Genomic DNA, 12,853 nt, shown 5'->3' with positions numbered 1-12,853 from the left:
CTTGCAATGATCTCGCTGGACTTCAATTTCAACGTTTTGACAAGGGACCTGTCGCTGTATCTGGAAAACCAAGTGAAAGTTGGTCTATTTGAATCTGGAGTAGGACTGTCCCTGGTGCTGGGCTTTACCGCCGCATATACCTGCTACTACTTGTTTTCCGTAGCGAAGGTAACTCTCTGACCGGCTGCTTTGAAGAGTCCGTTTTGGGTTCAGTTTAGCCGCTGCCTGCGTTTGTGTTTGCTGTGTTTGATAGAGCCATCAGCGCAGAAGCGACCGCTGCATTTGCTGATGGAGGTTTCTTTCTATTATATAGGCTGCATCTGTCGCCCTGTGGGCTGCTCCTCTGTACATGTGTGATGGATCGCAGGCAAAAGACTGTGTGCTCAGCTGTTAGGCAGAGCTTTGCATTGGCATGTTTGTAGGCTATACATTAAACGAGCAACATTCAATTTAATTGCAGTATCAATGTAGCCTAATTCAATCAATCCGTGACAAGACATTGCAACATTTTGATGACCACTTGATTGGCATTGGCTAAGCTACTGTAGGCCACTACCACAGATGCCGGTAGGCTCCTTATGCAATGCTGCCAGCCATCATTTTTGCAAGTTTGGATCAGGCAAGCTCACAATGATGTAATACTATGATTATAGGCTACCTATTGAATAATCATTTACATTGAAAAAATACAATGGTTGGATTTGAACACAGAATATAATGTAATATAATAGAACAGAACAACTTAGAATAGAATAGAATAGAATAGAATCCTACTAGTCAGTCAGTTAGTCAACAACTCTAGCTAACCTGAATGACTGCAGGTTAAAAACAGGTAAGCTTCCACATTGCACAACAAATCTAGACAGTTAAATTCATCATAACTTGGGTCACTGCGCAAATACTGTATGCAGTAGGCTAGCTATCCATTTTAAACGTGTACTGTTAGGCAAACCTACTGTCTTTTATCAGTCAGTTTGTTCAAGTATAAATGCTATGCTGACCTCATATCTGTCCAGTCAAATGGGCTATAGGTCATTCCAAGGAACAACCTTGCTTTCCATTACAATCGGCTGCTCAAATTCTCATCATGCCTGAGAATATCTCACACACAGCCTACATTTTGTTAAGGATTTAGTACGTTTTCACAGCTTTGATGATGCAGCAGGGAGGTTCATGTAATTTCATGTAAATAGGCAGAGAGACAGAAATGTATAACTCACCATCCTAAGCAATATGTATGGCCAGGCCAGGTGTAAGACAAATATTCATCTATAGCAGCACGCATAGTATATTAAATCACAGTGTGTAGAGCTAGAAATGTGTTATTTCATTGGGAGATATACAGCTTTGTATTGTCACTTTCAAATTGAGGTAAGCAGGGGAAAAAACTAATTGGATGCCATGACCATAACCCTTCAATTAGTCCCAGAGGGAAAAACAAGAAGATATTAAACTTTTTTAACACCTCAACAGTTTACTTTTACTAAGCTGTTTACTTTTCAATCATCTGACAGTGACATTCATAAACCTATAGCATGCCTCGTTCAATTCTGTTTTACAGAAGCCACAGCTCATCTCGGGGGGTAAGAAGTTCTACCAGTTTCTGAGGGAACAATGTCCGGTGGTGTCAGAGACCTACTACCCCACCTTTTGGTGCTGGGAGAGCCGCATCCAAACGTTGTTGAGACCCTTTGTCACAGCCAAACCCGGGGTCAGCTACAGAAAGTAAGTCCTCAGTCAGAACACAGAGATTGACAACTATCTACAAATAAAAATGACATCAAGTATAAAATATACTGCAACATCATAACAGTTTCTTCCAAAATGAGAAGTTACTTCATGTGGCAAGCAGACACTCTTTCCCTGGTTCGGGGGGTCTGGAGGTAAAAGCACTGGCCTACCACCTCGGAGACTCAATGCAATTGTATCAATTCCCAGTAGCGGTACTTCCAACTTGGTCAGACGTTCCTACAGACACAATTGGCCGTGTCTGCGGGTGGGAAGCGGGTGCGGTAGGAGTCCTTGTCGCTGCACCAGTGCATTCTCTGGTCGGTCGGGGCGCCTGTTCGTGGGGGGGGGGGGACTGAGGGGAATAGCGATACGTCCTGCCGGTGAAACACCTCACTGTCAGGTGAGAAAGAAGCGACTGGCCAGTGCACATGTATCGGAGGAAGCATGTGTTAATGTGTTAGTCTACGGCTCTCCCCAGATCGGCAGAGGGGGAGGAGCAACGACCGGGACAGCAGGGGGAATTGGCCCAATAGGCTACAATTGTTGAGAAAATGAGAGAAAAAATTGCTTCCCTGGTTCAAATGTGAAGGTAAACTCGTGCAACAGGCGACCTCAAAGGGCTCATATACATGTACGTAAGTGAGTTACAAAGGTCACATTTGAGATAGTATGCCTACAGTAAACGTTTGTTACTGTATAGGCCTAAATCCCATTCCTACGCACAGGCTTTCTAGGAAGCTTAAGAAATTGGCTTGGTCACTGAGGGACTGCCATTTCCCTTTCCTTCATTCCTTTAATACAGCTTTCACAATTGGAAATAAATCCCGCTCTTGTTCTTAGCCAAGAAAGGCTCAGAGGTGAAAGAGGTCTTTTGTGCCATGATGCTGGCTCCGCCCTCTCATGATGCTGGCTCCGCCCTCTCAATGACGCTGGCTCCAGCCTCTCTGGCTCTGACAATAATGTACATTCTGCTGAAGATTAATGGACAGTGCCTTCCGTGCCCCCCTGCATACATTAAGTGGATTGAAAATAATTCAACCCGTGGTAGGAAGGGTGTATGCATCATCAGTATTGGTATTAGCTGGAGGTGAATTTGGCTCTGCTCAGAAACCTTTGGGCGTACTCCGTTTAACTTTAGTAACACCCCAGCCTATCTATCCAATCTTCTGCACATCTCCACTTCTACTTACAACCTCAGATCGAACGCGGTCATCACTCTCGCCATCCCCAAAACCAAGAACTCCTTCGGTAGCAAAGCCTTCCACTCTGCTGCTGCATCTGCTTGGAATGGGCTCAACACATATTTGTTTTTATTTGTATTGATTCTATTTTTGTGTATGCCTCTATGCCCTCTTGGCCAGGTCATTATTGTAAAAGAGAATGTGTTCTCAATAATCTACCTGGTAAAATAAAGGAAATGATGATGATGATGATGATGAATAAGAAACTGTAGACCCTTAGGACTATTGCAGAGCGTGATCCCATGATTGGCAGGTCATAGGTTCAATCCCCAAAACTGCCAGAATACTGTACCTCTACTGACCTGTGCCATGGATCCCCCTGAGGTCCCATTCTGTGTGTCTGCATGGCAGAGTTGGTGCCTATGTATGTAGGGCTATGTGTGCTTCTCAGGAAGAAATATGGACCAGAAAACTCTTAATTTCACAGTGCGCATGTGGTCATATAGTAAAACACACACACACACACACACACACACACACACACACACACACCGAGGTGTTGAAGTCAGTGGTGCAGGTTTAGGAGCAGTCATATGAGAAAGGCCTCTCCCCTGCTGGTCAGTGGATGCTCGATAAGCTTGTCTGGCAATACGGGAGGGAGTGACCATATCCCACAGCGAGAGCCCGAGCTAATATTTTGAAATATAACTAAAGGTTATGACCCTAACCTCGGTTGTATGATTAATATGAATGAGACAGACAACCCTTCTTGCTGGACAGGCGAGAAGAGGTGACGTATCATAACTCTTTGCGCTCGTGAATAGGTAGGTGGGGGCTACATTCCCCTTCTCCCCCGCCCCCCTCTCCATATGCATAGGCTACTCCTGATTGGTCTATCCTCTCACGCTCCAAACGGACATCGTGCTACAAATGGACACCTCGTGCGCCAAACGGACACACAAGTCACGTATAGAAGCGGTTGCACCGCTTAAAAAAACAATACTCAGAATAAGAGTTTTCAACAAGAGACTGATGTATTTTATTCAGAAATTGGCACATATTGTGCCATTAAGCGCATACAGTATGGACGAATACTTGTTGTTGAATCTCAGTGTCTTGGTTGTTTTCGTTGCTCTGTCGGCAAAATAATACCCTACGAATTCTTGCCCACAATTGTTGGACCGGGTCGTCTGCGATGTCTCTCCCAAGGACATTGGACATTACCTTTGCCTTTGACTGCCCGCTGTCTCCTTAATCGAGGAGATAAATGTTCCGGTAATGCACCGTGTCCATCCTAGACCACCCGTCTGCTATCAAACCTGGTAAGACTGATGTCATTCACTGAGGCTATGATCATTTCCCTCGGGAGGGGACAGGACCTCTACCCATAATCAAGTTACCCAAGGTTTGCCCAAGGACGGAGACCCTGAAAGCTCCAATCTGTCACAGACTGTCTGGAGTGAAATTCCACTCATCTCCTCGTCCGATGAGAGGATTAGCATGTGTATAAAAGAGGTCTCCTCCCTCTCTGTGGGTTGCTCACGCAGGATTGGCCCTCTCTGACCTCTCTTGTCTCCTCCCTCTCTGTGGGTTGCTCACTCGGGATTGGCCCTCTCTGACCTCTTGTCTCCTCCCTCTCTGTGGGTTGGTCAGTCACGATTGGCCCCCCTCTGACCTCTTCAAGTCTCACCTCAGGTGCATATTTCATGGCCGTTCTGTAATTTCATGCCGATGTCTCTACCACAGGCTGGCTAAGGTGGCTCAGTGCTCTGTGTGTGTGTGTGTGTGTGTGTGTGTGTGTGTGTGTGTGTGTGTGTGTGTGTGTGTGTGTGTGTGTGTGTGTGTGTGTGTGTGTGTGTGTGTGTGTGTGTGTGTGTGTGTGTGTGTGTGTGTGTGTGTGTGTGTGTGTGCGTGCGTGCGTGCGTGCGTGCGTGCGCACTCACTGGATGATAGCCCTGAGAGTGAACCACCTCATCTGCCAGGCTAGGTTTGGAGCCCAGAAATTGATTCAGCATAAGAATCCACTGGTGCAATGCCCTCCTCCTTACCTTCACTTGCTGTGTTTCTTGCAAAGCACACTGACAGGATGATCGCAAGGGAAATGAAGTAGCTGTCAGCAAGCAGTGCGCAGGGGCCCTCTCTACTGACATATCAAATTCCCTTCGACAATGCTTGTGATTGATAATTTGATACGCTGGAGAAATCATTTTACGTGGACTTAAACCAAAAAAAATGTTATCGCGCAGAGAACTGAGCCAAGAAAGAATACCGTTAGTTTCTGCGGAATGTTTTGCAAGTTTAGGTCGATTTTAACAGTTGAAAACCCACCATTTAAAATGATACTTATCGTTCCGAAAGGTTTGGTCCTGTGTATTATGTTTGCTAGATGGGAGGGATAGAAGGTGTTGGTCGGAAAAATCTTTGTTGGCTCAGTTGTGTGTCCCACTTGTGTCTGCAGTGAGCTCATTAAGGCAGCAGATGGGGGACAGATCTCTTTGGATTGGTTCGACAACGACGACAGCCCCTCTCATCCCGACACGGCCACCCGACCCACAGTGCTGCTTCTCCCCGGCCTCACCGGCACCAGCCGAGAGTCCTACATCCTCCACATGGTCCAACAGAGCCGGGATCTGGGCTATAGGTGGGTGGCCTTGGCCGGCGGAGACACTTCCTGGCTCCGGTTCAGCACTGTGCACACAGAGCCATTGACACACTCTGTGCCTTATGTTTCAATTTGCCATTCATGTCAAGAACTGTTTTCCCCCCCATTCAGTGCAAGTCACAAATCAGAATAACTGCTCCTGCAATGATTCCCATATCGATTTGTGAGGTCAAACCCAACATCCGCGCTATTGTAATGATCTTAGGACTTTTATATAATGGGTGTATGCGTGAGTGGTGCTAGGGGTTACGTCAGGTGAACGTGGGCAGCCAAGCTCTCTCTCTGTGTCCGGCGCTGCCCCCTTTGTATATAGCCAAACACTGCACATCAAGCTTCAAGGAGATGCGGAGGGAGGCAGTCTTCTCCAAAAGGCCCATTCTGTGCACTCATTCTCTCAGCCAGACGGGGGCTCGGCCTGGGAAGAGAGCAGGCAAAGTCAGCATCTTGCACCCCTCCTCGCCCCTATGTAGCTTCATGAATTGCAGCTTATCCTGGTCCCAAGGGCATAACTCTTCGGTTTGAGAAGTGGGGGAGGGGGGGGAGGAGGGACACAATAAGTGCAGGGAGGGGAGAGGCCGGGGGGCGGGGGGCTTCCATTTTTTTTAAATCCCTCCAAAATACATTAAGATAGCAAGGCCTTGAGGAGCGCCATCGAAAAATTCATCTTGTGATTTGGTATAAAAGAATTGTATTTTTTCGAATTGGTGGCAAGCAATAATTATTCTGTTTTGGAAATTGCTCATAAACCTTATTGTCAATCCACATAGGAAAACCATATACCCTGAATGCCCTAGGTGTCCTAGCAACCCCTTTGGATATGGCCATGCTGATTTTTCCATTGCCAAAGCTTTGCCTACATTTGGAGTGTTAGTTAGCCCCCTTGCCGACAACCTAGCATGACAGAGTTGGTACCAATGGATGTCCTCAGTCTTCTAGTTTCATTTGATACCAGTATCTTCACTCTAGCTTTAAAACGAAGCCTTCTACAGCCTCTGAAAGACAGTAATGTCGGCCCATGTCTGCAATTTTTGCTATTAACGATTTCTTTAACGATTTCAGACGGCAGCCCGTCTTTATTGTCACACGAACACACTACAACACATGCATGCGGCCACTACACACACTCATGCTGACGGTGGCCGGTGAAATATGTCCTCTGCATTTGACCCATCCAGGCTTGTCCTTTCCTCTAGGGGGCAGGCCAGGAGCAGTGGTCGCTATTTCTTTCCAGCGCCCGGGGACCTTCATTGGACCATCATTGGACCAACTTAAGATGTTGTCGTCACTGGTCGGATGACGATCTTCTGCATGTTTTTAGTGGGGGGTTATGTACGGAGGAACCCCCTGGGGGGTACGGGGAGAACATGCAAACTCCACACAGAAAGGCCCTTTCGACGAGATAGCCCACCTGGGCAGTGGGCACTGAAGATATGGGGGGGGTCACAACTCCAGCGCCCACAGCGTCCCAGGTGGGAATCGAACCCAGGACCTTCGAGCTGTGAGGCGACAGCGCTTACCACTGCGCCACCGTACCCCGGTACGGTAGTAGGCGGGGGGGGCGACAAAATGTGGATTTTGAAAAGAGAGGGGGACATGTCCCCCCCTGTCCCTAAGGAACTTCCTCCCTTGCCTGGTACAAGCTTTGCAGCTTAGCCAACACCAGCTAGTCTGCTGCAGTGAGTGTACAGTACATAAGCACCCCGCACCTTATCTAGCCCCGCCCCTGACTGCTGAGTTACACCGATAGAAACAGCAGGTCTGACTCCACCAGATAATAGATGACTAGCAAGAGATGTGCGGGGTGGGGTGTGGGGGGGGGGGGGGGGGGATGCTGATGCCTTCACTTTACAGTACACATATAGAATGCTGGGCCTCTTTGCATGTCTCATCATATTCTCAATGTTTTTGTAAAAATGAATTTGGGGCACTGTGTTCCTCTGAACGCTCTCTTGGGAGACAACAAACATGCTCACCCAGGCTTAGCACAAATCTATTGCCATGTACAGGTATGCTTGTGTTCGATGAAATAGCAACGCCTTGCGTTTACTATAAAGAGTTACACAAAACGGGAATGTAATGATTCAAGCCATCACTTAGGAAATATCACATCACATCATATAGAAGAATAATATAAGAATTGATGAGAGCATGTGTTTTGGCTGTATTTCAGGTGTGTGGTGTTCAACAATAGAGGGGTCTCCGGTGAAACACTATTGGTAAGAATTGAACATTTCTCACAAATTAGCCTCAGATTTATCCCCCGGTAATTCTTGACTTGCCATTTGTTTGTCTAGAAAGGCAGACAAAGGGGACTTGTCAGTGGCAGTCGGCTTTTTCCATTTGTCAGTATGCCAGCTCCCTAGTAGAGTTGTCCTTTCCAGTCGGCTCAAAGCATGTCTGCGCATACGTGTCGCGCCCTAAGCGCATGCTGCACAGACAGTGTTGTTACACTGCACGGATTTCACAGATAGTGTTGTCACACTGCAGGGATTTCACAAACAGTGTTGTTATACTACAGGGATTTCACAAACAGTGTTGTTATACTACAGGGATTTCACAAACAGTGTTGTTATACTACAGGGATTTCACAAACAGTGTTGTTATACTCCAGGGATTTCACAAACAGTGTTGTTATACTACAGGGATTTCACAAACAGTGTTGTTATACTACAGGGATTTCACAAACAGTGTTGTTATACTACAGGGATTTCACAAACAGTGTTGTTATACTACAGGGATTTCACAAACAGTGTTGTTATACTGCAGGGATTTCACAAACAGTGTTGTTATACTACAGGGATTTCACAAACAGTGTTGTTATACTGCAGGGATTTCACAAACAGTGTTGTTATACTACAGGGATTTCACAAACAGTGTTGTTATACTGCAGGGATTTCACAAACAGTGTTGTTACACTGCAGGGATTTCACAGACAGTGTTGTTACGCAGCAGGGATTTCACAGACAGTGTTGTTATACTACAGGGATTTCACAAACAGTGTTGTTATACTACAGGGATTTCACAAACAGTGTTGTTACACAGCAGGGATTTCACAGACAGTGTTGTTATACTACAGGGATTTCACAAACAGTGTTGTTATACTGCAGGGATTTCACAAACAGTGTTGTTACACAGCAGGGATTTCACAGACAGTGTTGTTATACTACAGGGATTTCACAAACAGTGTTGTTATACTACAGGGATTTCACAAACAGTGTTGTTACACAGCAGGGATTTCACAAACAGTGTTGTTATACTACAGGGATTTCACAAACAGTGTTGTTACACAGCAGGGATTTCACAGACAGTGTTGTTACACAGCAGGGATTTCACAGACAGTGTTGTTACACAGCAGGGACTTCCACTAAGTTGCAGGTGGATAGATAATTTTAATGCCGACCCACAGAAATAAGAGCTGGTGGAGCACGTGCACTGCAGCTCTGACACCTGACTTTATCCCTCCTCTTACTCCCACTTATATTTAGCCAACCAAATGAGCCTGAGCTCTTGTAGATAGTACGCCCACTGCGTTTCATGTCTGTCCCCTCTGTCTTTACATCTTCATGTCTGTCCCCTCTGTCCTTACACCTTCATGTCTGTCCCCTCTGTCCTTACACCTTCATGTCTGTCCCCTCTGTCTTTACGCCTTTATGTCTGTCCCCTCTGTCCTTACACCTTCATGTCTGTCCCCTCTGTCTTTATGCCTTCATGTCTGTCCCCTCTGTCTTTACGCCTTCATGTCTGTCCCCTCTGTCTTTATGCCTTCATGTCTGTCCCCTCTGTCCTTACACCTTCATGTCTGTCCCCTCTGTCTTTACGTCTTCATGTCTGTCCCCTCTGTCTTTATGCCTTCATGTCTGTCCCCTCTGTCTTTACGTCTTCATGTCTGTCCCCTCTGTCTTTATGCCTTCATGTCTGTCCCCTCTGTCTTTACGCCTTCATGTGTTTCCCCTCTGTCCTTACGCCTTCATGTCTGTCTCTTCTGTCTTTACACCTTCATGTCTTTCCCCTCTGTCTTTACGCCTTCATGTCTTTCCCCTCTGTCTTTATGCCTTCATGTCTGTCCCCTCTGTCTTTACTCCTTCATGTCTGTTCCCTCTGTCTTTACTCCTTCATGTCTGTTCCCTCTGTCTTTACTCCATCATGTCTGTCCCCTCTGTCCATACACCTTCATGTCTGTCCCCTCTGTCTTTACGCCTTCATGTCTGTCCCCTCTGTCTTTACACCTTCATGTCTGTCCCCTCTGTCTTTACGCCTTCATGTCTGTCCCCTCTGTCCATACACCTTCATGTCTGTCCCCTCTGTCTTTACACCTTCATGTCTGTCCCCTCTGTCTTTATGCCTTCATGTCTGTCCCCTCTGTCTTTATGCCTTCATGTCTGTCCCCTCTGTCTTTACGTCTTCATGTCTGTCCCCTCTGTCTTTATGCCTTCATGTCTGTCCCCTCTGTCTTTATGCCTTCATGTCTGTCCCCTCTGTCTTTATGCCTTCATGTCTGTCCCCTCTGTCTTTACACCTTCATGTCTGTCCCCTCTGTCTTTATGCCTTCATGTCTGTCCCCTCTGTCTTTACACCTTCATGTCTGTCCCCTCTGTCTTTACACCTTCATGTCTGTCCCCTCTGTCTTTACGCCTTCATGTCTGTCCCCTCTGTCTTTACGCCTTCATGTCTGTCCCCTCTGTCTTTACGCCTTCATGTCTGTCCCCTCTGTCTTTACGCCTTCATGTCTGTCCCCTCTGTCTTTACGCCTTCATGTCTGTCCCCTCTGTCTTTACGCCTTGGCTTTTGAACAGAGTTACAGTCTTTACAAGCGACAGCCTGATCTAATCATACCGTCAGTGTCACACAAAGATCTCATCCAGTGCACAAATGGTGTTTTCTCACAGCCAAGGTTGACCCACAATCCATCCAATGTTCCTTGAGATAACTGCTCATCTGAATCAATGGCTGGTCTATGTCTTGTTGCCACTGTGTCGTTTTCACTCACTCTGCCTCAGCTGCACATTATTCTGACAGATGCTGTCAAATGGACAGACATTGTGTTTGTTGTGTGTGAGCTATGTTGTGTGTGAGCTATGTTGTGTGTGAGCTATGTTGTGTGTGAGCTATGTTGTCAAGTCAAGTCAAGTCAAGTCAAATTTTATTTATATAGCACCTTTCATACACAAGGCAATTCAAGGTGCTTTACAAAAAAATAATCGAAAAAACAAGCAGCAAAGCAATGCACATATAAAAAAACACACATAAAAAACACAGCCGACAGTTTTAGTTAAAATATATACTCAAATTAACAAACATGAAACATTATTTCTGTTTTAAATAAGTTACAAGGCACTCTTCAGTATTATTATTACATGTACAGTCCATTTGTTGGAAACGTACAGGAATCTTTTTTTTTTTTAAATTACAGGCCGAGAGAGGCAGTAGTTTAGTAGCAGTTAAAAGCAAGAGTAAACATAAAGGTCTTTAGCTTGGGTTTAAAAATAGGCAGAGTAGGGGCAGATCTAATGTGTTCAGGGAGTTTGTTCCAGTTATGAGAGGCATAGTGGGAGAACGCGGCTTCACCATGTTTTGATTTGGTCCTCGGGACAATTAGTAGACCAGTGCCTGAAGATCTCAGGGATCTGGATGGTTCATAGTGTAGAAGCATTTCAGAGATGTAGTGTGGGCCTGACCCGTTGAGAGATTTGTAAACTATTAGCAGAATTTTAAAGTCTATTCTAAGATTTACTGGCAGCCAATGCAGGGATTTGAGAACTGGTGTAATGTGTTCAGCTTTCTTGGTTCTTGTTAGAACTCTAGCAGCCGCATTCTGAATGAGCTGTAGTTGTTTAATAGCTTTTTTGGGAAGACCATTGAAAAGACTGTTGCAGTAGTCTAGCCTGCTAGAAATGAAAGCATGAATTAGTTTTTCAAGATCTTGTTTGGACATGTAGCCTCTAATCCTTGCTATATTTTTTAGATGATAGAAGGCAGATTTTCTTATAAGCTTGATGTGGGAGTTGAAATTTAGATCAGAGTCAATAATAATGCCAAGATTTTTTACCTGGTCCTTTGGCTTCAAAGATAGGGATTCGAGGTGAGCAGTAACTTTGAGCCTATCTTCTTTTTTGCCGAAGACAATTATCTCTGTTTTGTCTTTATTAAGTTGGAGAAAATTCTGGCACATCCAATCATTAATTTGCGCAAGGCACTGACACAGTGTCTCTATGGGGGCATAGTCATCCGATGAGAGGGCTATGTAGAGTTGGGTGTCATCTGCATAGCTATGATAAGCTATTTTGTTTTTTTGCATAATTAGGCCCAGAGAGAGCATATAAAGGTTAAACAGGACAGGACCTAAAATTGATCCTTGGGGTACCCCACATGTCATTTTGGTTTGGTCAGATGTGTAGTTGCCAATGGAGACAAAGTAGTTCCTGTCTTGCAGATAAGATCTGAACCACTCTAGGACCGTGCCGGAAAGCCCGACCCAGTTTTCCAGTCTGTCCAATAGAATTTCGTGGTCAACCGTATCAAAGGCAGCGCTGAGGTCTAGTAACATTAAGATTGAGATTTTACCTGAATCAGTGTTCATTCGGATGTCATTTATAACTCTGATAAGCGCAGTTTCGGTGCTATGATGGGGTCGGAAGCCTGATTGGAAGGGATCTAGGAGATCATTGGAGGATAGAAAGGTATTGAGTTGTTGGTAGACAGTTTTTTCGAGTATTTTGCTAATAAAGGGAAGATTTGATATTGGTCTGTAATTGCTGATTATAGAGGGGTCGAGGCTACGCTTCTTTAGCAAGGGCTTAACAACTGCAGTTTTTAGAGATTTTGGAAAAATGCCTGTAAGAAGAGAGGTATTAATTATCTTCAGTATGTCGGTCGCCAGGCAACTGTAGACATTTTTTAGAAAGCTTGTTGGCAGGGTGTCTAGGCAACACGATGAGGATTTAAGGCCTCGTATCGTTTCTTCTAGTTTCTTGTGGTCAATGACATTGAACTGAGTCATGTTAATTAAGCACCTATTCTGTGGGTGCGGCGGAGCCACATTTGTTCTTGATGTGGAAATAGTTAGTCTGATATTTATAATTTTATCCCTAAAGAAGGTCGCAAATTCATTGCATTTGACATTGGATAGAAGATCAGGGGCAATTTGTGGGGGGGGGTTTGTCAGCCTGTCAACAGTGGCAAAAAGAGTGCGAGCGTCATTGGTGTTTTTGCTGATAATGTCGGAGAAGAAGAATTTTCTGGAATTTTTTAGTTCCTGGTTGTAGGAGTGAAGACTATTTTT

At 45.3% G+C, this 12,853-nt stretch overlaps 1 protein-coding gene across 1 annotated transcript in view; it reads left to right on the top strand.

Annotated features, from left to right (window-relative positions):
• LOC310791776 (phospholipase ABHD3-like) overlaps positions 1–12,853 on the top strand; it is a gene marked incomplete at its 3' end in the record, with an annotated part of 29,941 nt that continues 17,088 nt past the window's right edge. The window contains exons 1-4 of the mRNA XM_083653434.1: positions 1–168; positions 1,562–1,725; positions 5,371–5,553; positions 7,745–7,790. Of these exons, the coding sequence (XP_083509560.1) occupies positions 7–168; positions 1,562–1,725; positions 5,371–5,553; positions 7,745–7,790 (555 nt within the window). The 5' untranslated portion in view covers positions 1–6. The remainder of the gene's footprint in view (positions 169–1,561; positions 1,726–5,370; positions 5,554–7,744; positions 7,791–12,853) is intronic.

The sequence above is a fragment of the Poromitra crassiceps genome (genome assembly GCF_964638095.1).
Source record: "Poromitra crassiceps genome assembly, chromosome: 17".
NCBI classification, from domain to species: Eukaryota; Metazoa; Chordata; class Actinopteri; order Beryciformes; family Melamphaidae; genus Poromitra; species Poromitra crassiceps.
The sequence above is the reverse complement of the archived record's forward strand: the minus strand, read 5'-3'. Positions and strand labels throughout refer to the sequence as shown.